This window comes from Lepidochelys kempii, chromosome 4 (genome assembly GCF_965140285.1).
Source record: "Lepidochelys kempii isolate rLepKem1 chromosome 4, rLepKem1.hap1, whole genome shotgun sequence".
Taxonomy (NCBI): Eukaryota; Metazoa; Chordata; order Testudines; family Cheloniidae; genus Lepidochelys; species Lepidochelys kempii.
Genome location: NC_136383.1, coordinates 81,633,014 through 81,655,447, shown reverse-complemented (window position 1 = coordinate 81,655,447; position 22,434 = coordinate 81,633,014). Strand labels below are relative to the sequence as shown.

Here is a 22,434-nt window from a genome sequence, read left to right as displayed (position 1 = left end):
AAACCTTTCTGCATTTTGAGTCAGCTAGAGGTGTTTGTATCATCCTGGCCACGTCTACACTAGCAAGTTTACAGCAGCAGAGCTATACCAATACAGCTGTGCTGCTGTAAGATCATTTGTATAGCTGCTCTGTGCCAATAGGAGAGAGCTCTCCCATCGACATAATTAAACCACCTCTGTCAAGTGGCAGTAGCTGTGTCTGCGGGAGAGTGTCTCCCACAAACATAGCGCTGTCCACACTGGCTCTTCTGTCACCGTAATTTATGTCACTCCCCTTTTTTCACACCCCTGAGTGATCTAAGTTATTCGGGCAAAAGTGCTAAGGTAGGCATAGCCCCTGTCCGTCTTTGCTGCTGGAAAAGCTGAATTTGGGTTTAGAGCCCCATTTTCATTTCCAAAAATAACATGTCATAAGATGTAACCTCACATATTCCTGCAGTCAGAATCCCAGAACTTCCTTTGGTGTTCATATTGACTCAGGCTACAGGCAGAGTGCTGGGGTTCAACATATCCAAATCTGCCTGCTTGCTAGCCCTGATTAGGTACACCACCCTTGTGTTTTCTCTGAGTCTCCTGGGTGTGACTTGACCATCTTCTTTTCTTTGAGCCAGTGGTATTTGTCCTGGTCAGCAAGCTTTTGTCACTCCAGCTCCATCCATCGCTCCTGGGTCTTTCCAGCTCCAGCCTCCATGTTTCTGGTCCTCTCACTATTTCCTCTGCTGGACCATCTGTGGCACCATCTCCTTGGTCCCCTATAGGAGGAAAAGGGAGTTCTCCTAGATCCCTGTCTGGAGTAGGTTTCCCATTCTGCCTCAAATCCTGGGAACATAGCTTGGCTTATCACCTTTAGTTTGCTGCTGGTCTGAAGAAATTAATCTTACTTCTGGTACAAAATGAAGTCAACAGCTGCTGTTTCTTCACTGGTTCTTAATTGCTGCTTCTGTCCCCCCACCCCCCCATTAGTTTCTTGAAAAGTCTGAGACCTCTTCCCTGTGCTCTGGAGTTGTTTATAATCCCCTCACTGTTGTTAGTTCCTGGAGGAGCTGTTGTAAACCTACCCATGGAGTGGAACACAATCATACATGAACCCCCATTCATAAATTTAATACAGCCGTTCCCAAAAATACTTATGTCACACTGTACCTGTAGGTTTGTATATTCTGTCTGTGAAAGTTAGTTTTCCCTGTGATAGGAGCTTAGTCTGCTGTAGTAGCAGGCATGTGAAAACTTCTGTCTGTGGAATTTTCTCTTTGATCCAAAAGTCATGCCCTTCCTGTAACAAAGGCAAGGTAGGGTGGCGAATCAAAGTGAGGCTAGATAAGACTTGAATTTGTGTGGTGTTATATGGCTATAATTTTTGGTGTTAAAACTCTGGTCATATACTTGCCCAAGAGATTAGCGACAGTCCTATTTCATTTATTTTAACCCCTTTAATGACACTGTTTTAGTTACAAGTGTGAGGTTTTATTGTTTAATTCCGGACTCCGCTTAAGACATAAAAGGAGTTGCCAAAGTATCAGAGACTGGCATTTGCAGTAAGTAAAAACTGCACTTCAAGTGGTAGATGGAACTGCTCTTGGATTACTTCTTTGGTGTAAATTTGTTGCCCTATCATACTATTCAGTTCTTTATTTTAAAGTTATTTCTCTGTGCATCCATTATGAAGATGGGGTATACTAGCATGTGGTTTCTCTCCCTCCTTTTTTTTTATTCACTGAACAGCTAATGATTAACAGCTGTTCAGCTACTTATGTAAGGAATGTTGATTGCTTTGAGAAAATGCATGGTAATTATGTGTAGTTTCCTAAAGAAGGTTTGTACCATAGTTAGTTCACTCTGTTGAAACTAGACTGCATATCACAGTTATAATTTAAGTAATTCACTGTGTTCAGATGTGGAAAAGGAGCCTCTTCGATATTTTTGAATAGTATTGCCTATGCATGTGATTTGCACATCATCCAATAGGGGATATAGTTTGGACTTGTTGGTTTTTCTGTTTAAAACATTTTATGGTAAAAACTTGCTGGGAGAAAATGCACATTTGTCAGAAGTGCTGAATTTTTGGTAGGTATGTGAGGTGGTATGGGTGTTGTGAAAGACATTTGCCATACTGTCAGCTTCATACCACTCCTAATCAGTTTCATAATGAGGAGTCACATGGGCTAAAGTACAAAGGTCCAGAGATCTGGAGTTGTACTCATAAATATTTTCAACTGCATGTTTATTGGCCAGATAGATCCCTATGTTTTCTGAGAAGTAAGTGCTAAACACTGACTGGAATAGCCATCTGCAGTGTGTGCTAGTGGTGGAATTTAAATTTTCTTTTAAATCCATCCAAAGGACAGGATAATGTCAGAAGTTCTTAATCTAACATGCTGACATTGAATAGTGCTTCATTGTAAAGAGACACTGCTGCTTAAGAGGAGGTAGGTGAAAGTCAGTGTGAGGAGTTTGGAAAAACAGTGATAGAAAAAAATGAGTTGTGAAGTAAGTTACAAGGGAGTCAATTTACAGATGTGCACTGGTTAATGAGTCTACAGTTAAGAGAATATGGTGATCGCTGTAGATTATTAAGGGTTAGGTTTAAAGTGAATATTGATCCAGCGTGTGACCTTTAGGTTGAATAGAGCTGGGAATGTATGCTGTGTTATGTGTGTAATTCAGGGAATGTAAAGTCCTTTGAAAATTCAGTTGTTTTATCTACTCTAATATGAGAATACAAAGTACTTGAGAATATAATGTAGGGAACAGTCCTGGACTGGCAGGAGGATAGAAAAGGTCACCTACTGGTCTCTTCCATTTCTAATTTCTGAGAGTGTGTGAATCTCTCTCAAAAACAAATAAAAAACTTCTAAAATGGTTCAATAGAAAACTCAGTTTTGTCAATGGTTTATAGTTTACCTACAATAACAGTGATCCTTCACTTGCAGTACCTAAATCAATGTAGGAAGAACCCCTCCCCTGGCCCCAGCCCAGATCCAAACTTGTTGTGGCCAGGGGACAGGAGCACCAGCCCTGACCAGCCGAGCCCCAAACCTGCCGTGGCCGGGGGACAGGTGCCCCAGCCTGGCCCGGACCTGCTGCGGCCGGGGAGAGGCGTCTTTCTCTTCTCCCCCCCCTCCTGCTCCGATGCTGCTGCAGGAAGAGAGCGGGGTTGGGGGAGGGAGTCCTCTGGCACCACCCCAGAGCCTTCAATCCCAGCCAGAGCCCTCATCTCCCTGCACCCCAGCCCTCTGCCCCAGCTCTGAGCCCCCTCCCACACTCTGAACCCCTCGGTCCCACCCCGAATTTTATGTGCACCGATGAATTCTGTTATGTGCACCAATATGGAAGTGATGTGCCACACATCACCTCCATATCGGTACACATAACAAAATTCATTCCGCACATGGGTGGGAAAAATTAGAGGGAACACTGGTATTATCCAATGAACACTGGAAAAACACTGAAAATTGCTACTTATATCTAAGGACTTGTCTAGTTTGCAAACTGGACACCATTAAATTAGGCTCATATCACATTGGTAGATGTGCAGGTGAACGAGCCTCTTATGGTGTGGCTGATGTGATTAGGCCCTATGATGGTGTCCCTTGAATAATCACATCAGCCACACCATAAGAGGCTCGTTCACCTGCACATCTACCAATGTGATATAAGCCTAATTTAATGGTGTCCAGTTTGCAAACTAATTCCAATTCTGCAGTTTCTCATTGGAGTCTGGTTTTGAAATTTTTTTGTTGGAGAATTGCAACTTTTAGGTCTGAAATTGAGTGTCCAGGGAGGTTGAAGTGTCCTCCTACTGGTTTTTGGATGTTCTAATTCTTGATGTCTGATTTGTGTCCACTTACTCTTTTGCGTAGAGGCTGTCCGGTTTGGCCAATGTGTCAGCAATGCCCGTCTGCCATGTACATGATGGCATATATCACATTGGTAGATGTGCAGATGAACGAGCCCCTGATGGTGTGGCAGATGTGCTTAGGCCCTATGATGGTGTCCCTTGAATAGATGTGGACAGAGTTGGCAATGGGCTTTCTTGCGTGGATAGGTTCCTGGGTTAGTGTTGTTGTTGTTGAGTGGTGATCATATTCTCTGATCCCCACAGTCAGATAGGACAGGGAGTGTAATCAAGGGACTTAGTAGTGTTCAGAAAATTGTAGGACCTGAGGTCAATTCTAGATTTAAAGTAGCTGAATCAGTTTGAGAAATAGCAGAAGCTCAAAATGGAATCCCTCCAAGCCACCATAGCTGTGATTGTCAAAAGAAGTTTCTTTTCTCAGATGATTTGAAAGATGCATAGTTTCACATTCTGGGATTCCTCAGATTTACAACAGACCCATATTGTTTCCACTGCTGGCCCATTACCTTTAGTTTACCTCCTCCCAGGACATTTATAAAAACGATGGTGACAATAGCAGCATGTCTGGGAAGTTTGTATATCTAGATGTCGATACCAGTTTTGTCTGTCCCTGAAGACAAGAATGTGTCCTGAATGCCAGTAAGGATAATTGGAGAAAAGATTGTGCCAAATCATGAGAACATACTCTCATTAATAGCCCCAATAAAGTTAGCTGGACTGCTTTAGTAAGTCAGGTGAGCAGTATTTGGCCCAAAGTCTTGTGGCAATTTTTTTTTTTTTCAATAATATTACCATTGTAGTGCTTCATTGTTACAGTAGCATAACCATGGCTTTCAGGCCTTTCTCTCTTTTTAGAAATCATGTTGCTTGACAATAACAAAAGCTGCTTTTCCTTCCCCTTTTTGCCAAGAAATCAGGTTGCAGTTGTCTGTGCATGACTACATTTTCCTAGCAATATAATAGTTAACATTTCATTTAATATACACTAAGTTTTTTTTTGTTTTTTTTTTTAAATGCCTCTCTACATCAAGGTTTCAGCAGTATAAACTGTTTCTGGTATAGCAGTTATACTGCTTGTCCAAAAATCTGACATACAAGTAGCCTAGTTGACAGAAATAAGCTGGAGCTATTAAAATAACTGTAAACTAGAAAGATAATAGGAACTGTCTGCCTTTGTCCCAAAAGATTTCCTGAACTGGAAGTAATAGGCTAAATTCTAAGGCAGCTACATCAGGGATCTTCTGATTGATTGCATCAACTTTTCCCCCTATTTCTCTGAATGCATGCTCACTTTGTACCCTAATGCTCTTTTTTTCTTTTAACCCAGATATGGTTCTGATGACCCATAATTTTTGTGAACAACTTTTTAAAAGGCTATTTTAAAAAACGTAATTTTGACTTTTTGTGTAAGAATGAAAGGAATGTGATCACTCATTTTTTGTTGAGATGTAGTTTTACTTTTTTTAGTCTTAACTAAGATTTGTAAAGTCTCTTCTCAATGTTTACAAGTATATTCTTAGCTTAATGCTCAGTTTTGACCAACTTTAGCCTGTAAAACTTTGTATCCTCTTTATGAACACAACTAAATTTCAATTAGCCATTAGCTGACTCCAGAATTTCTTTTCCGTACCACTGTATCCAACTTGTTCTGGACTGTTTGAGCTACATGTAGTGCCAGTCCAGAGTGACTGTTCCTTTCTTTCCTCCATATTTGAACACAATTTATCTTGCTACCATCTGTTCATAGTAGAGAAGTGAGGTAGTCCCAAACAATTCTGCTTCTTAAGTTTTATGTCAGGGTTTTGGTTCAACTACATGCTGGAGCATTCTGGGTTGTCCAGTTTTGTTTGGAAGCAACATTTTACTGTGTATGCATTTTCAGTTGCTTTACTTTGTGGTATTGAGGCTGTCGAGATTTGAAGCCTGTCTCTTTAGCCAGATTCTTTAAATATTAACCTGATCCTGTATAAGTAATGCAAAATGTAATATTTTCATGTTTCATGGTATCTTTGCCTTAATAAAAAGTTTCAGAACAGATACTGATATACATAATTCTTCTGCTAAGGGGGCTTTCTTCTACTGTAGTAACAATATGCAGAAATAGTCTCATTTTCATATAGTATGAAGGGAGGGTGGAGAGAGGGAGTGCCACCCAGCCACACTCTGTTCCCAGCTGCAGCCCTGGCTCTGCTCCCGGCTACAGCTCCTGACCGCAGTTGATGGGGAGAGGGGAGGCGGACAGGTTCCATTACTGATAAAGTGGGGGAGGCGATGGAAAAAGTTTTGGGGCCACTGATATAGCAGTTTACAACATTTAACAGCTTTGAAAAATACGTACTCACATCACAGTTACTTAATGTGTTGACACTAGACCAAATTCTACTCTCTTTTCCACTAAGTTCAGTGGAGTTGTTTGAGGTATAAATCAGGACTGAATTTGAACTGTTTTATTTTATTAATATTGAGGTTCTACTTTGTTCAGTTAGTTTTAAAATAGAGCATTAGATATGATCATGCAAATGTTGCTTATATTTTTCTGTACAGGTCACTATATATTGTAGAGGAATATGCAGTAGTAGCAAGTATTGTGTTAAAGCAAAATCATCTTATGAAACAGACGTGAATGTATTTTTCTGCTGCAAAAAGTATATGTACCCAACTGCACCAATGGCTAGTAGATAATGTATACTCCAAGCACCTCATTCCCTCTGGAGTAGTGTTCTGCCCCCTCTCTCATATACCTGTTCCTACTTAGAAGAGGAGAAGGTCCAGTCATGCTGTGAAGACCCTTCCAGTGCAAAGTGGAACCGTCATCTACCTGTTAATGAATTTCTTAGTGCAGACGCACTTCAACTGTAACAGATTGCCGATATTGCTAGTGATTAGTTACTAGAAACTGAGAAAGTTATGTATACTAGAGAATGGGCAGTTTGATATTCTCAAGGACTATTAGAACAGTTACCAGTATCCTCTTTCATTTATTAACCCTGTCTAAGCAGGATATATTAGTAACTGGTTTAGGTAAATGTTAGCATGAATATATACAGCTATATTAAAGAATCATCTTTAGTGGTAACTAAAAAAATCTTTGGTTTCAGAGTAACAGCCGTGTTAGTCTGTATTCGCAAAAAGAAAAGGAGTACTTGTGGCACCTTAGAGACTAACCAATTTATTTGAGCATGAGCTTTAGATAAGCTATTACCAGCAGGACAGTGGGGTGGGAGGAGGTATTGTTTCATGATCTCTGTGTGTATATAATGTCTGCTGCAGTTTCCACGGTATGCATCCGATGAAGTGAGCTGTAGCTCACGAAAGCTCATGCTCAAATAAATTGGTTAGTCTCTAAGGTGCCACAAGTACTCCTTTTCTTTTTAAAAAAATCTTTGTTGACATCATTTAATTTTCTTTGTATGTTTACTATGTCTTTATTTAAGGCTGAAAAAGAAATTGAAATTCCAGTATACTCTTATTTCAAAGTGAATTAGTTATATAAACCTGCCCTTGCTTTATTTATTCCTAGCTGCACCAGCAAAACATTCTTCTGAGAGTCCTTTGAAGCAGAAATTAGAAAGTGTAGGAACGAAATCTTTATGTATTTTAATACCCTTCTCCTGACTTATTGAGAGGGGAATATTGAATCTGCAATGCTGCATAAGACCAGTTCATAGAAAACTTATTAAATTAAGGAGGGTATATTTTATTTAATTATAAAATTTAAACATAAATATGACCAAAAATTATTAAAATTGGAGAAAAAATCAAATGACCTGAAAGGTGAGGTAATATTATCTAAGGACTGCTGTGGTAAATTAGAGAATCTCTAAATATACACCCCACTGCATTGTTGGGTTACATCCTTTTTTATCAGTCTTTTAAATTGCTTTTGAAAGCATTAAACTTGAATACAACTTGAATACATTTAAAATGAGAACACAATTGAATTCTTTAACAAATTAGAAATGTTTTATGTTGTTGTAAGATTCATCTTTGCTCAGACATAAAATAAATGGGCCACTGAAATGTCAAAAAAGTATACAAATCAGTGAAAATACTTGAAACTAAATTGATTTCTTAATTATGCACATTCATACTTTTCTTATAAGTTTGCAAACAACTAATTTGCATGAATTAGTAAATTGGCTGGCATTACATTGGCTGGCTGTTGCTAAGTTACCAGTCTCCTTATTTATGCCCAGTTAGAAGTTTCTAGAGCAGAGGAAAAAGCATGTGCACATGTAATTCAAAAATTGCAAATAAAGATTATATTTTGAAACAAAGGCAATTTTAAATCAGTTTTAAGAAATCTGATAGGTGATTTACCTGTGTAATCCATCTTTATTGATGATAAAACTTAAACTGCCTAGCATTTGAGAGCAAATATTTTCTGTATGGCTATCGCTCCTTATTCTTCAGAAAAAAATATCAAATAATACTTTCTATTCAAAGTATATATGTGATATAAGTAAAGAAAGGGAAAGGCCAGCATTTTTTGGCTCAGTTATGCTATCAAGACATTATTTAAGTCAGCTTGTGTGTCATTTTTAAAAGCTCACATTGACCACCACAGATCTTCAACATTTTAGGAGTTTAGACTGTGCCTCTTTTGGCACTCTGCCCTGTTTATACAGTAGACAAGCTGACATTTTACTTTAGCAAAAGGAATCTCATTCCATTCCTTCTTTAGCAGGAGATTGCTTCAAAGAGTTCACAGCACCGAGATTTTGGTCTTTTCAAATGACATTTTAAGTGCTGAATAGTTCCTTGTCTCCATGACGGGACATTACAGCTTAAGTGCTATGGGGCAATCGTTTTGCCTAGTTTAAAGATCCAGTAAGATTATGTGGTGGGGTTTTTTATGTGGTTGGACAAATAATATGCAGTTTTGTTGACATTACTCTTGGATGTTGTTTTAGTGAAACTGCAGACAAAAGGCTCAATTGTACCTTACAAGGAATGCCTCACATTGGGAGGTGTGGGGACTTGCACCACCCCAGATTGAGGGCATGAAATAATTTTACTTTTGGGAATTCTGTAGGTTAAATGTTTTCAGACTCCTTTCCAAAGGTAGAACTCCTTCTGGCATACAAGACTGTGGCTGTCCATGGCAGTGGCTCAGGGTTGTTCCCTTTCTCTTACCCACCCTTGGCACAGTCAGGCATAATCTAGTCTAACGAATCTTCTAGAAGATTCGTTAAATTTTCAAAGGATCAGAAGCATGGAAGTGGCTATAACTTTACAGTAGTAGTCATTTTACATTTTTACACACTGTAAACAGAATATACTGGACTGTTATCTCCGTGTGTTAGAAATATAGGTTGTCAAGGTTCCTTCCCCACTCTGAACTCTAGGGTACAGATATGGGGACCTGCATGAAAGACCCCCTAAGCTTTTTCTTACCAGCTTAGGTTAAAAACTTCCCCAACGTACAAACTTTGCCTTGTCCTTGAACCCTAGGCTGCCACCACCAAGCGTGTTAAAGAACAGGGAAAGAGCCCACTTGGAGACGTCTTCCCCCAAAATATCCCCCCCCAAGTCCTACACCCCCTTTCCTGGGGAAGGCTTGATAAAAATCCTCACCAATTTGTACAGGTGAACACAGACCCAAACCCTTGGATCTTAAGAACAATGAAAAAGCAATCCGGTTCTTCAAAGAAGAATTTTAATTAAAGAAAAGGTAAAAGAATCAGCTCTGTAAAATCAGGATGGTAAATACCTTACAGGGTAATCAGATTCAAAACATAGAGAATCCCTCTATGCAAAACCTTAAGTTACAAAAAGACACAAAAACAGGAATATACATTCCATTCAGCAGAGCGTATTTTACCAGCCATTAAACAAAAGGAAATCTAATGCATTTCTAGCTAGATTACTTACTAAGTTTTTACAGGAGTTCTGAGTCTGCATTCCTGATCTGTTCCTGGCAAAAGCTTCACACAGACAGACAGACCCTTTGGTCGTTGTCCCCCCCGGCCCTGGTCCAGCTTTGAAAGTATCTTGTCTCCTCATTGGTCATTTTGGTCAGGTGCCAGTGAGGTTATCTTAGCTTTTTAAGCCTTTACAGGTGAAGGGGTTTTGCCTCTGGTCAGGAGGGATTTTATAGCACTGTATACGGAAAGGTGGTTACCCTTCCCTTTATTTTTATGACATAGGTAAATACATTAAATCAGGGGTGGGCACATTTTTTGGCCCGATGGCCACATCTGAGTATGGAAATTGTATGGTGGACCATGAATGTGCACGAAATTGGAGGTTGGGATGCAGGAGGGAGGGGAGGACTCTGGCTGGGGATGCGGGCTCTGGGGTGCAGTAGGGTGGGACTGAGGGGTTCAGAGGGCGGCAGGGGGATCAGGGCTGGGGCAGGGGATTGGGGCCCAGGAGGGGGTCAGGGGTTCAGGCTCTGGGCGGCGCTTACCTCAAGCAACTCCCGGAAGCAGCAGCATGTCCCCCCTCCTGCTCCTACGTGGAGGCGTGGTCATGCGGCTCTGTACACTGCCCCGTCCGCAGGCGCCGCCCTTGCAGCTTCGATTGGCCCTGTTTGCTGGCCAATGAGAGCTGGGGGGAGGTGTGTGGAGCCCTCTGGCTGTCCCTATGTGTAGGAGCTGTAGGGGGGATGTGCCGCTGCTTCCGGGAGCTGTGCGGAGCAAGTCCCCAACCCCGCTCCCTGGCAGGAGCTTGAGGGCCGGATTAAAACGTCTGAAGAGCTGGATGTGGCCCCTGGGTCATAGTTTGCCCACCCCTACATAAAACGAAACGTTTTGCCTTCTATCCATCTACCTTGCTTTCCTTTACCATGTCTGATGGTGAGTATGAGGCTCTAAAGGACACGTAACACATAGAATCACACGTGCCAACTCTCCTGATTTGTCTTTGTCCCTACTTGAAGGGGAAACAGTTGTGATGTTCCTCCTTGAAGCCTCTTGAGACTGCTGAACAGCAGACAAACACTGTCTCTCCTCCTTTTCCAGATGGTCTTCACTCCTTCACCCTGCTGGTGCTGCTTCTTCTTAGTAACTTTACAGGTCAGTGAGGCATGTAGGATGAGGAGGTGGTAAAGAGGCATCAGGAGCTTTCTCCCATCTAGCCAGCCTTGGTCAGGGGCAGCAGCAACCTTAAGGTTAGGGCCAGGGAGAGGAGGAACTCATAAACTGCAAACGGAGATGCAGAGGGAGTTTAGGAAAGGGAGAATGGCACAGGAAGAGACAAAAGTGGGGAATTTTGTGAAGAGGAAGAGAGAGAGAAATACGTCTTGCCAAGACAGAGGAGGAGCAGGCCAGCAAACATTCCCATCTAATCTAGTAGTGGTAGGGGCCACACTTCTTCCAAACTGCCCCAGAAAGACACAAACAGGAGCTAGAATTCCAGATTATTTGGATCAGTGAGGTGAGACTGTGTGGGTATATGTACTTGTGTTCAGGTGCGGAGGATGAATTAATAGGAAAATCCAAATCTTACTAGGATTTTTAACGAAACCATATAAAATGGGATTACCCCCATCATTCTTTGTATAAATTTGCACTGAAACATCATTATTGTAACATCATTATATCATATATTAAGGTGATGTCATTATGTAATATAAAAAGGCAGAGGATGCAAATGTTGGAGGATATCTCTCTTGCTCTATTTTTTTCCCCTGGACCTTTGTTATTGTAGAAGAGTGGAGTTTTAAGAACAGCCGGAAAATTGTATCTATTTTGAAGCCGTTATAATGAACAGAGAAATTTTGGTAGCCTTATTCATGCTCCCCAGAAGTCCCATCAGTATCACTCAAGGAGCATGGTACTAATGAGCATCATATAAGTATCAGAATCTGTCCCTACGTGATTCATACACTTAAAAACACCAAAAAACAAAAAAAGAACAAACCAGAAATTTGACCAGAATAGCCACACAGTCATCTGGTGGCCATGGGCCTTCAGGTTGATTTGAACCTATTTTTCAAATATTGGCAACTGTGCATAGGAGAAATACAGCTGTGCATACATGTACGTAGCAGGGAGGGACTGGATGAGAGAGTGAATTTCAATAAACATTAAGTTAAAGCCGCCTCCTGTTTTTTTCTTTTGCTACTTGAAAATGGGTAGTATACAGCTTAAATAATGTTTTGTACTTTTATGTCTCACTAATGAGTTAAAAGATAGCATACTGTTTTGCTGTCAATACAGACAAGTGGCAGTAGGGAAAGCATGCGTCTTGGTTTGTAATAGATTTAATCTGTTTAATTTTTAATCCTTCATTTGAACTGTCTATTGAAGGTCATATTTGATCAAAGTATATGTTCACGCAGTTTTCAAAATAGTACTGCTGTTACTTCATATAGCAGTAACAGGCTTTAAAAGTGGCTGAGGAAGGTTTTGATTTACCAAGCTTATTAGAATTTAGATTAATTAAGTTTGTAATCAGATTTCAAGCATCATGTTCCAGGCCAGGGATTTCTCTTTGTTTGTTTCAAATGTCATTCCCAGGGCAAGCTCTGTTAAACTGCATTTTCATGCTTTGCCGAGAAATGATTGCAGGTTTTGATTTCCATTACAGAGTCATTAATATTGTTAATGAGAGTTTTCGCGGATAAGCACACTTAAGGAGGATCATCCTTGGGAATTGGGAGTATTATAGTTGGAGCATTTGTTAATTGGTTGGAATTGGTGTATATAAGACTGTCTGCCCTTCGTTAGATTTATACATTTATTCTTGGTTTATTAGTGACTTTGGTCATAGTGGTTTGGGCTATTTAATTTAAATTAGACATACTATTAAGACCTTGAAAATTCACATTTTTGTCAACAGTTCTTTTTTGTTGAGAATGAGAAATGTACTGCATTTTAAATAAATCCATTATGGCTTTTGTAACCTACAGCATCCATGATATTCTCCAAATTGTGAAGTGGCTAAAACATGTGGCCCCGGTGGTGAAGGAAAAAGAGGGTTGTACCTCTCAACCTCCAATCCTAATTCCTCAAATATTGTGCTCTTGGGGTAATTTATTCTTCCAGATCGATGCTATCCCATTGAATTAATTTAGGATCATCCGCTCTTACTGAGCGTCTCTTACTGAAGTCATTAGCTCCAGTGGGAGCAAGATCTGGCCCTAAGTTTGCAACTGTGTGTAAATGAGGGAAGAACATGGCCCCATGCTCAGCTCTAATTGGAGAACACTAGTGAATTTTCTTAACTCTAGGTTAGTATTTTTTTTTCCCAAAAGGAAATATCAGTTCTGATGTCCCTTTGCAGATTACAGTCTAGGATAAGATTCATCACATAATTATGTTTTCTTCTCACTAGTCTAGGAGTAAAACCCTAATTTTGTCCTGATCTCTTGAAAGGCTGAAGAACTTCTTCATCTCGCCTAGAGAAAAAGGGTTTTGGAGCTTCAGATTTCACCATCCCCCCAACAGAGCTGTATTTGATGGACAACAATTCTTTAGCAGATACAGAAACTAAAGAAATTTTTAATAGTGATTTTCCTTCTTTGCAGAATGCAACTAGGTCTAGGGGCAAGATAGGGAAGGGAGCATAGCATTGTAAAAAGGCAAGATTATCAGGCTGCCTAGGCAAAAATGGGTGAAGAATTCACTGATAAAATTTCCTTTCTATGAAAGAAAAGTGATAAGAAGTAGTAGTGCCTATCTGTAAAGTGTTTAAAATGTAGGGGAGGCCATTCAACCACCTTCCATTTAAAAACTGCCTAACACTGAAAGATATTAGTGATGCTTATGAAGGGCCAGATTCTTGTTTACATAAAACTGCTTTATACCACCCTGGCAGCGTAAAAAGACCTTTCAGTAGGTGTCAGTGTAACTTAGTCCCACTTTCAAGACCTCATTACACTGCCAGATTGATGTAAAAGGGCCTTAATATAAACGAGAATCTCACACAGTATGTGCATTTTGATGTTCTACCTTTCCTCTTCATTCTGAAATACTGGCTTTACTGTCAGTGTGATATGAAAAATCGTCCTTCAGCATCTTCATCTTTTGTCATGAGAGCAGGTCAGTTGGAGGTGTGTTAAGGGAAAATAATCAGAAATATAAATCCCAAACTCTATATGGTGGTGAATGTTCTATATTTATGTGAATTAAGCACTTGTTAAAGTGATGGATTTGCAGCATGGATTAGAGCCAAGTGTAGCACAGTCAGGAATTGAAATTTACATTTATCTAAAGTCCAGCACTTGCTATATTTGTTCTTGGACCCATGCCAAAAAAGCAATGGAAGATGGAGGGATAAATGTAGATCTAATGTAGCTTAAGACCTGATACCTTGTAAACCACCAGAGCTAAAAACAAATATATATTTTTTTTTCATACTGCTGAAGAGGTGGAAACTCTACCCACAGCTATCCCAGTGGAAAGAGCATTTATTTACTGGACTTGGCTGGTCACAAGGTATCAGAAATCACACCTTTCTGATTCTTTCTTCTTCTTAGTATTTGAAATGAAACATAATTTTTGTGACTGCTCTCTTGAAAACCACTGGAGCTCTAATCCAATGATTTACTAGGTCTGAAAGCTTAGAATGCTGGCTTCCAAATAGCATAAAGAATTAGTCTAGCTAGCATAAAGCATTAGTCTGCTCTAAAACTGCGTGAGATGGGCTACTAGAATAATATAGTAAAGATTGCAAAGAGGAATAGTTGGCAGACCAGCACAAGACCTTTAAGGACCAATTCACTTTTGGGAGCACTGGTCCTGGACTAGTGATAGGGAAGAAAATATTGTTATCTTTGTGAAAAGCATCTTCATCCTGGTTTAGCTTGATCTGTTCCAGGCCTGTAACTTCATGAGCAGAGCTTGAAAAATCTATTGAATTGTGTGTGTTTTTGTGTGGTCCAGTGTCCCTTGAGATTTAAGGTGCGACTATTAGTGTTATTCTTTTATTGGTGATTTAAAACATTTAAGGTCAGATCTGAAGGAGAGGGGCTGGTAAGAGATTTTAACGTGTGGCTTTGTGCATAGTTTCTGATACAAACTGGACTGTGATTTTTAAACTATTGAATGTATTTTGGGTTGTATATTTCTGTAGGGGGAGCCCTGGAAAAAATCTGGCTTGTCACAGCCAGAATTCCTCCGGGGGGAGTGCACATTGGATTAGTAGCTCTGCCCCATTTTGAAAGATGTACTCCTCAGAGCTGTCCTGGTGTAAAGGGGGAAAGCTGAGTCATACCCTCGCACTTACCCCTCCCATATCCTTTTCACCAGGTTAGCTCTACTAACCAGGAGTAGTGGGTCTGGTTCCAAAAGAAATTGTGGCTGACCTGTGTGCAATGTGTGAGGGAAAGCTGCTTGGCCTCATTTCTTCCAGCTCCCTTTTGCATGTACCGTATACTGAAGCAGTGGTTTTTTGTATTTTCGTTTTTAATATTGTCAGACTAACTTAATTCTTAGAATGTATGTGTCCATTTGTAATGAGGTATCTATCTTCTCTAATGTGCCTATCACTGATAGCTGTTCTGAAGTGAAGGGAGGTGGAGAAGTTTGTTTTTCTACTATATTTTGTTTGCAAATTTGAGGAATCTTCGCATCAGGTAGTGTTTTTTTTTTTTAACATTAAGTTCAGGTCCCAATACAGATATCAGTGTTGTTGTTTTCTCAACTGTTCCATAGAATGAACTTCTTTCATACTTGTTTAATCTGATTCAAACTTTTAAACAGCAGTCCTATTGAAGAAATATTTGTTCAACAGTTTGGGATTTGTTCCAACAGGAAAAAATGGAAGAATGATTCATTTCACTCTCACTGTCAGCTTAGGTAGCTCAGGTTTCCGGATGCTAATCACTAATGCAGACTTACAGTGCAGGTGACCCTAGAGCAAGTTAAAATTGGAAGAATTCTGAAAGCCAACACTATCCTGTTGGGTAGACATCTGTGCTAGATGAGTTGTTCACTGGTTAATTAATCAGTAGCACTGTAGGTTTGTCATTGTAAATTTTCACAAAAATCATAGCTTTGTCAAAGTGAAGAGTTTGTAGAAATCATCTTATGGACCCAGACTGAATTTGAAATAAAACTAAACATAAATGTACTAACATTTTCAGGAGTGTCATGTTTCTGGTTGTTACCCTGATAATCCTTTTATATTAGAGTTGCCAGGTGTCCGATTTTTGACTGGAACACCCAGTTGAAAAGGGACCCTGACAACTCCGGTCAGTGCTGCTGACCGAGCCGTTAAGAATCCGGTTGGCAGCACAGTGAGGCTGGCAGGCTCCCTGCGGCTCCCGGAAGGCTCCTAGGCGGAGGGACGGCCATGGAGTCTGTGTGTGCTGCCCCTGCCCCAAGTGCCGGCTCAGCAGTTTCCATTGGCCTGGAACCGTGGCCAATGCAAGCTGTGGGGGCAGTGCCTGCGGCCAGGGGCAGCACGTGGAGCCCCATGGCCACCCCTTTGCCTAGGAGCTGGAGGAACATATCACTGCTTCCAGGGAGCCACCTGAGATAAGCACCATCTAGAGCCTGTGCCCCTACCCCCGTCCTATGAAAAGGAGCAAGTGAGTGAGGGTGGGGGAGAGTGGGGGGGTGGGGCCTTAGAGAAGGGGAAGGGCCTTGGGAAAGGGGTGGGGCAAGGATGTTCAGTTTTCTGCAATTAGAAAGTTAGCAACCTATTTTATATGGTTCCCCTCTGAATCTAGGTTTCTTTTGTTTTTGTGCAAAAACATTTTTCTTGTTTAAATAGTAGATTTAAAGTTTTCAGGTGTTGGAGAGAGATGTCAAGGGAGCAAGACTTTGACAGTCTGTCTGTAGCTAGGAGTCACCATAACTAAGGAGAGGAGGTGGAATTTGTAAAAGGGGGTGGGTGAGTGCCTTGAGGAGGTCTGTCTTAAAGTCTACCCTTCTGAGAATTTTAAAACCATACAGGGCCATTTTAATATTAATCTGCCATTTTATTTTGAGATAGCCAGTGTTAAGAATGCAGGGGAGGCATATTATGATGATAGTTGCTCAACCTAATAAATAAGCGTGCCACTGCATTCTACACAAGCTGCAAGCAACAGAGAAGCCCTGCTAAAAGCCCTGCTAGGAGGGAATTAATGTAATCTAGCCTTATGGTCAGTAGGGCATGTAGCTTTTGCGAAGTTGCCACAGGATAAATAAGGGCACAGCCTGCACAGATTGTACAACTGAAACTCTTGCATGCCACATTCAGCACATGGGGTTTCTATGGAAATGCTGTGGTTAAAAGTGAAGTCAGGATTCTTAATCTGGTTCATTAACTCTCAAGTAAGTCTTCTTAATAAGTAAAAAGACATAAAAAATACAACAGGAGTAAATAATAAAAATAGATCCTGGACATTCGGGGGGAATACAGATCAGACAGATACACTTAAAAATAATTTATGTTCTCTGTGATATTTAGATATTATGCTTGCAGGATGAAGAGCATAGCTAATTGGCAACTGCTTAACAGAGATACAGTGATTGCATATTATGATTATGGTTTTTTGAAAGAAAATCCTAGGTAAACAAAGTACAAATACAAAATAGAAAAGTGGAAAATATAAAATACCAACTTATTTTAAAGTAATACCTTATCTTTTCAGTACTTTGCTGGTATTAGTGGATTCCTCTGCAAAAAGAAAAAGTACCTAGACAGACACTATTATCTATTTTGTTTTTAAGAGCATCCTATACATAATATAATTTAATATACAGAACTCTCATTTGCCCTTGTCCTTTACTCCAGCCCTACCGCTTTCTACATTTCACACAACCAGTTTCCCTAGTGACATCTGGTGGTAATTCTAAAATGTTGAATACTGTGTTTGAAATGATGTGCATTTCTGCTTTAACAGTAAAAGGTTACTTGAATTTTCTTTCTTGTATTAGAAGCTAGCTTTTTCAGAAAATAACCCTGCTTTCATTTTGGATTCAGGGTTTTCATCATCAGACTCTCATGCAATTTTCCGTAAGGACAAAGACACAATTAAGAGTTTGAGAAACTGTTAATCGTATTATCTTCTGCATCGGCCAAATTGTGCTCTCTGTTCATACTACTCCTAATGGGACCTCAGTGGCAGTTATATTTGGACCATAATTTGTCCTCAGATACACAATCTGAAGATATAAATTTAACAATGTTTAAACCTCTTAGAGTAGTTTTGGTGAGGGGCAATATTCCCCCCCACCTATTAAAAGCAAACATTAATTATGTTTAATGAAGGGAGAGGGGTTACAGTGCCCCTAAAGCAGGGGAAATGCAGCAGTACTATTTTTACAAACATCATGCTCCAGAAGGTACACTCATAAATGTGTGTTTACCTCGATCCAATTTTACTGACAGCATGCATGAGCAGAACAGATAGGCACAGGATAGTAGAAAATATTACATGCACATCATGTAAATGTGTCCACAATCCCAAACCTAGCTGGCATGTCACTGTTCTGGCTCATTTGGGCTCCAATCACGATTAGGTCTTTATGCATTACTGTAGCATAAAAAATAATGATGATGGTTAATAATGACCGGCCTTCACAGTGCCCCTTTATGATTATCACATACTGTTGCTTTTTTTTGGTCCCTCTCTTTGTAGATATTAAGGTGTTTTTATGTCAGGTCCTCTTTGGGTCTAGCTAGAAAATGATGCCTGGGAGAAGAGAGTCTGGATGATGTAAGAAAGATTGGCTCAAAGGAAAGAGGGTGAAATGATTTTAGTGTGTCCTGCTCTTTGAAACCTTTTGATATTATCCCACTTGTCAAATAAATTACATTATATGCCACATTCTTGGCATGGAAACATATACGTTATAATTTTACTTTGGGCAGTAAGATGCGTGTAAAATAGTGCTGTATGTATTTTCCCTTTATTGGGTCAGATTTTGGTATCCTTGTTCCGACAAACTCCTGTAGATTTGGGAGGTAAATTGTATTAAGTGTGTATTCTGTAGCTGCTCCTCTGTTTCTTTAGAAATAGTGAATTTTAGATCTTTTTGGGATACGCAATGAGGGTGAGAGGAGCACCTTCATTTGCCAAAGTAATGGCAAACACTGTAGCTAAGGCTGAGAAGGGCAACATAAACCTCTCTCTATTTTCAGATTTCTCAAAAAGGTTGTGTATATGGATTCAAGTATTTATACACATTAAGAAACATTCATTTACATAATTCACGCAGACACATAGATACATATGAGTGTATATGTCACCAAATTTTAAATAAAAACAGGAGTACTTGTGGCATCTCAGAGACTAACAAATTTATTAGAGCATAAGCTTTCATGGGCTACAGCCCACTTCATCAGATGCATAGAATGGAACATATAGTAAGAAGTTACAGAGAAGGTGGAAGTTGCCGTACAAACTGTAAGAGGCTACACACATACAGAGATCTGCTTACTGTATGTTCCATTCTATGCATCTGATGAAGTGGGCTGTAGCCCACAAAAGCTTATGCTCAAATACCTTTGTTAGTACTCCTGTTCTTTTTGCGGTTACAGACTAACATGGCTGCTACTCTGAAACCAAATTTAAATAGGTTCTCACTAATTTAAATGGTGATAAATAGTTCAAAACCTTGGTACTAAATCAGTTAGATAATTTAATACAGTGTTAAACTCTCATTGTCAGGAGTGATGAATTGAGAGGGTAAATCAAATCCCAAAGACTTCAGATAACTCATAATTAATATCTTCTGGGCAGAAATAGTTTCAGGAATGATGTTAAATGATCAGATAATTCTCAAGAGAGGTTAAAAAAGAAAATAGATTTATAAATATTGAAACAATACAATATAAAAATTCAGACCCTTTTAGTACTAATTAAGGACGTTCATTTTTAAACTTTCAGGTTAACCCTACACACACGCACACAAGAATCTGTGCCATTCATTTGTGACTTTTGTGTTGGATTTGGTGGGGGGGGGTTAAATTTTTTTTTTTAACTTTTTATACTTATGGAGCATTTAATATTGTTGCTTTTTTCCGTTCTGTTGAACAGGTGTAATAGAGACAGCTGATCTGCTGGACCGTGAGACTACCTCACATTACTGGTTAACTGTTTATGCAACAGACCAGGGTGTTGTGCCTCTATCTTCCTTCATTGAAATCTACATAGAAGTTGGGGATGTTAATGATAATGCTCCGCAGACAACAGAACCTGTTTATTACCCAGAAGTCTTGGAGAATTCACCTAAGGATGTATCTGTCATTCGGATTGAGGCATTTGATCCTGATTCCAGCTCTAGTGAAAAGTTGACCTACAAGATTACAAGTGGAAACCCACAGGGATTCTTTTCAATAAACCCCAAAACTGGTACGTGTATATCATAGCTTTATGTGACCTGTGTATCAGTTAATTTATTGTCCTGTGTAAATGCTGTGGAATGGACATAATTAAGAAAGTATTTTTTACCTATTGAGTAGCTTTTTGATTATAATGTTCTAGTCATACTTTGACATCACACAGTTAAAGAGAAAACCAGATTTCAGTGATTTTTAAACTTGTTGGGCGTAATATGACCCTCATGTAATTTTCTTTCAAGTTGTTGTGTTTATTTTTTCCACTTGAGATTTTTGTTGACAGGCAAATCGCATAGGGACGATTATCAACCATTTTCTCATACAAGTAGTTCCACTGAAATCAATATGGACTGCCGTCCTTGTGTAACTGTTCACCTGTGTAAAGAGTTAGTAATCTAGCACATAATTTGAAAATGGTAAACTGGAGAATGTTGTTATTCTCAAAATGTACCAGATACAATTCTGTTGCAGTGTTATGGCTAACATTTGGGGGCACCTAGAAATATTGCAGTTTCTACAGAAGCATAAATAGAAGAAATGGGTGATGCTGAAATTAGAAGTACTGAAATGTGTGTAAGAATGGAGAGATGGGAAGCTAAATCCTGTTGTTAGTTTTAACTGAAACAGAACAATGAACTAAAAGAAAGTAAATGTTACTTAGAACAATGTAAAGGTTACCCAATAATATCTGCCTTTGGATGACTGTAGAAAACATTCAAGATATGTATGCTGTTTTTTTCATTAGTCTTTACAAAAGGTACAGGAAGTGGTGCAAATGCCGAGACTTGTCAATGATTCTTAATTTAATCATATATCATTGCTTAGGGCACAGCTCTGCATTGTATGTGGGAGGTATGTGCAGCTGCTATGTTACAGTGGGAGTCCCAGGAAGCACTTCTGACTGAGTCAACCAGAAATGCCTCCTGGGTATCCAGGGAGGTATATACTGCAGCTGTGCTTTGTCTTCACCCACACCCTGCCTCCCTTTCTGGGCAGGTTAGTATTGCTTGCATTGCTAGTACAAGCAGTGGTTTCACTCTCCAACCACACAAAGTCTAGGGAACAATGGAAGTAATTCTGCATTTCCCTCCCCTACCCTCACCCCCCACTGCCCTTGTCCATTCACACAGGGGCTAGTCACAGGGGATTCAAAGGACCAAAGCTTAAAGTTAAAATCCTATTTCTAAATCTAAATAATATAATTGGGAAGTGGTGATCACAGACTAACATAGCTATCCTGTACCTTTGCTCCCAGCCTTACACAGATGGATGACATCTGACAGGAAGTACAACAGTATAAAAAAGCATAAATAAATTAAACTATAATGCCCTAACCAAAATTTTTGTGCCTTTTGTTGCTTATTCCGTTTCCATTTCTTTCTCCTTTTTCTCTCCATTCATGGCTGACCCATTATTTCCATCACCAAAACACATTCTCTCCTGTCACTGTGTCTACTCTTTTTCTCTTGTTTTGGTTTCCCCTTCTCTGTTGTCTCTGTAAAGCAACATTTCCTTGGTTCACATTCTCTATTTCTTGCTTGTCTCTATTCTTAGTTGTCCATCTCCTTGCTTTCTTTTATGTCACATTCTTTCTTCTCCTTCTTTTGTCTCAGCATTCCTCATCAGTCTCTCCCCTCCCTCTACATCACTAGTGGCCAACCTGTGGCTCCAGAGCCACATGCGGCTCTTCAGAAGTTAATACGCGGTTCCTTGTATAGGCACCGACTCTTGGGCTGGAGCTACAGGCGCCAACTTTCCAATGTGCTCTGGGGTGCTCACTGCTCAACCCCCGGCTCTGCCACAGGCCCTGTCCCCACTCCACCCTTCCCTCCCCCTCCCCTGAGCCTGCTGTGCCCTCGCTCCTCCCCCCGTCCCCCCAGAGCCTCCTGCATGCCACAAAACAGCTAATCGGGAGGTGTGGGGAGGGAAGAGGGAAGGTGCTGAATGGCAGGGCTGCCAGTGGGTGGGAGGTGCTGGGGGCGGGGGGGAAGGGGAAGCTGATGGGGGGCTGCTGATATATTACTGTGGCTCTTTGGCAATGTACGTTGGTAAATTCTGGCTCCTTCTCAGGCTGGCCATCCCTGCTCTGTATTATTACTTAGCATAGACAGCACATTACAAATTTTAATTAATTATTACACTCAAAAATCCAGGGAGGTAGGCAAATAAATATTATTGCTCCTATTTTACAGGTGGGAAAACTAAGGCAAAGGAGGTTAAGTGGCTTGTCCAAGTCTTCAAAGAGCATTTGGGTCAAAGCTGGCATTAGAGAGTAAGAATTCCTTATTCTCAGTGCCATGCCCCCAAAAGGCCTTAGGCTCTCTGCCTGACTGTTTGGTTTTAGAGTATTGATC

At 40.2% G+C, this 22,434-nt stretch overlaps 1 protein-coding gene across 8 annotated transcripts in view; it reads left to right on the top strand.

The window, feature by feature from the left end:
• Nucleotides 1-22,434, top strand: part of FAT1 (FAT atypical cadherin 1) — a 148,910-nt gene that overhangs the window by 31,919 nt on the left and 94,557 nt on the right. For all 8 annotated transcript variants that reach the window (XR_012158655.2, XM_073341873.2, XM_073341878.2 and 5 more), the window contains exon 3: nt 19,779-20,093. Coding sequence is in view for 7 of the 8 variants with exons in the window: in XM_073341873.2 (XP_073197974.2) it covers nt 19,779-20,093 (315 nt within the window). In the remaining variant the exon portion in view is untranslated. The remainder of the gene's footprint in view (nt 1-19,778; nt 20,094-22,434) is intronic.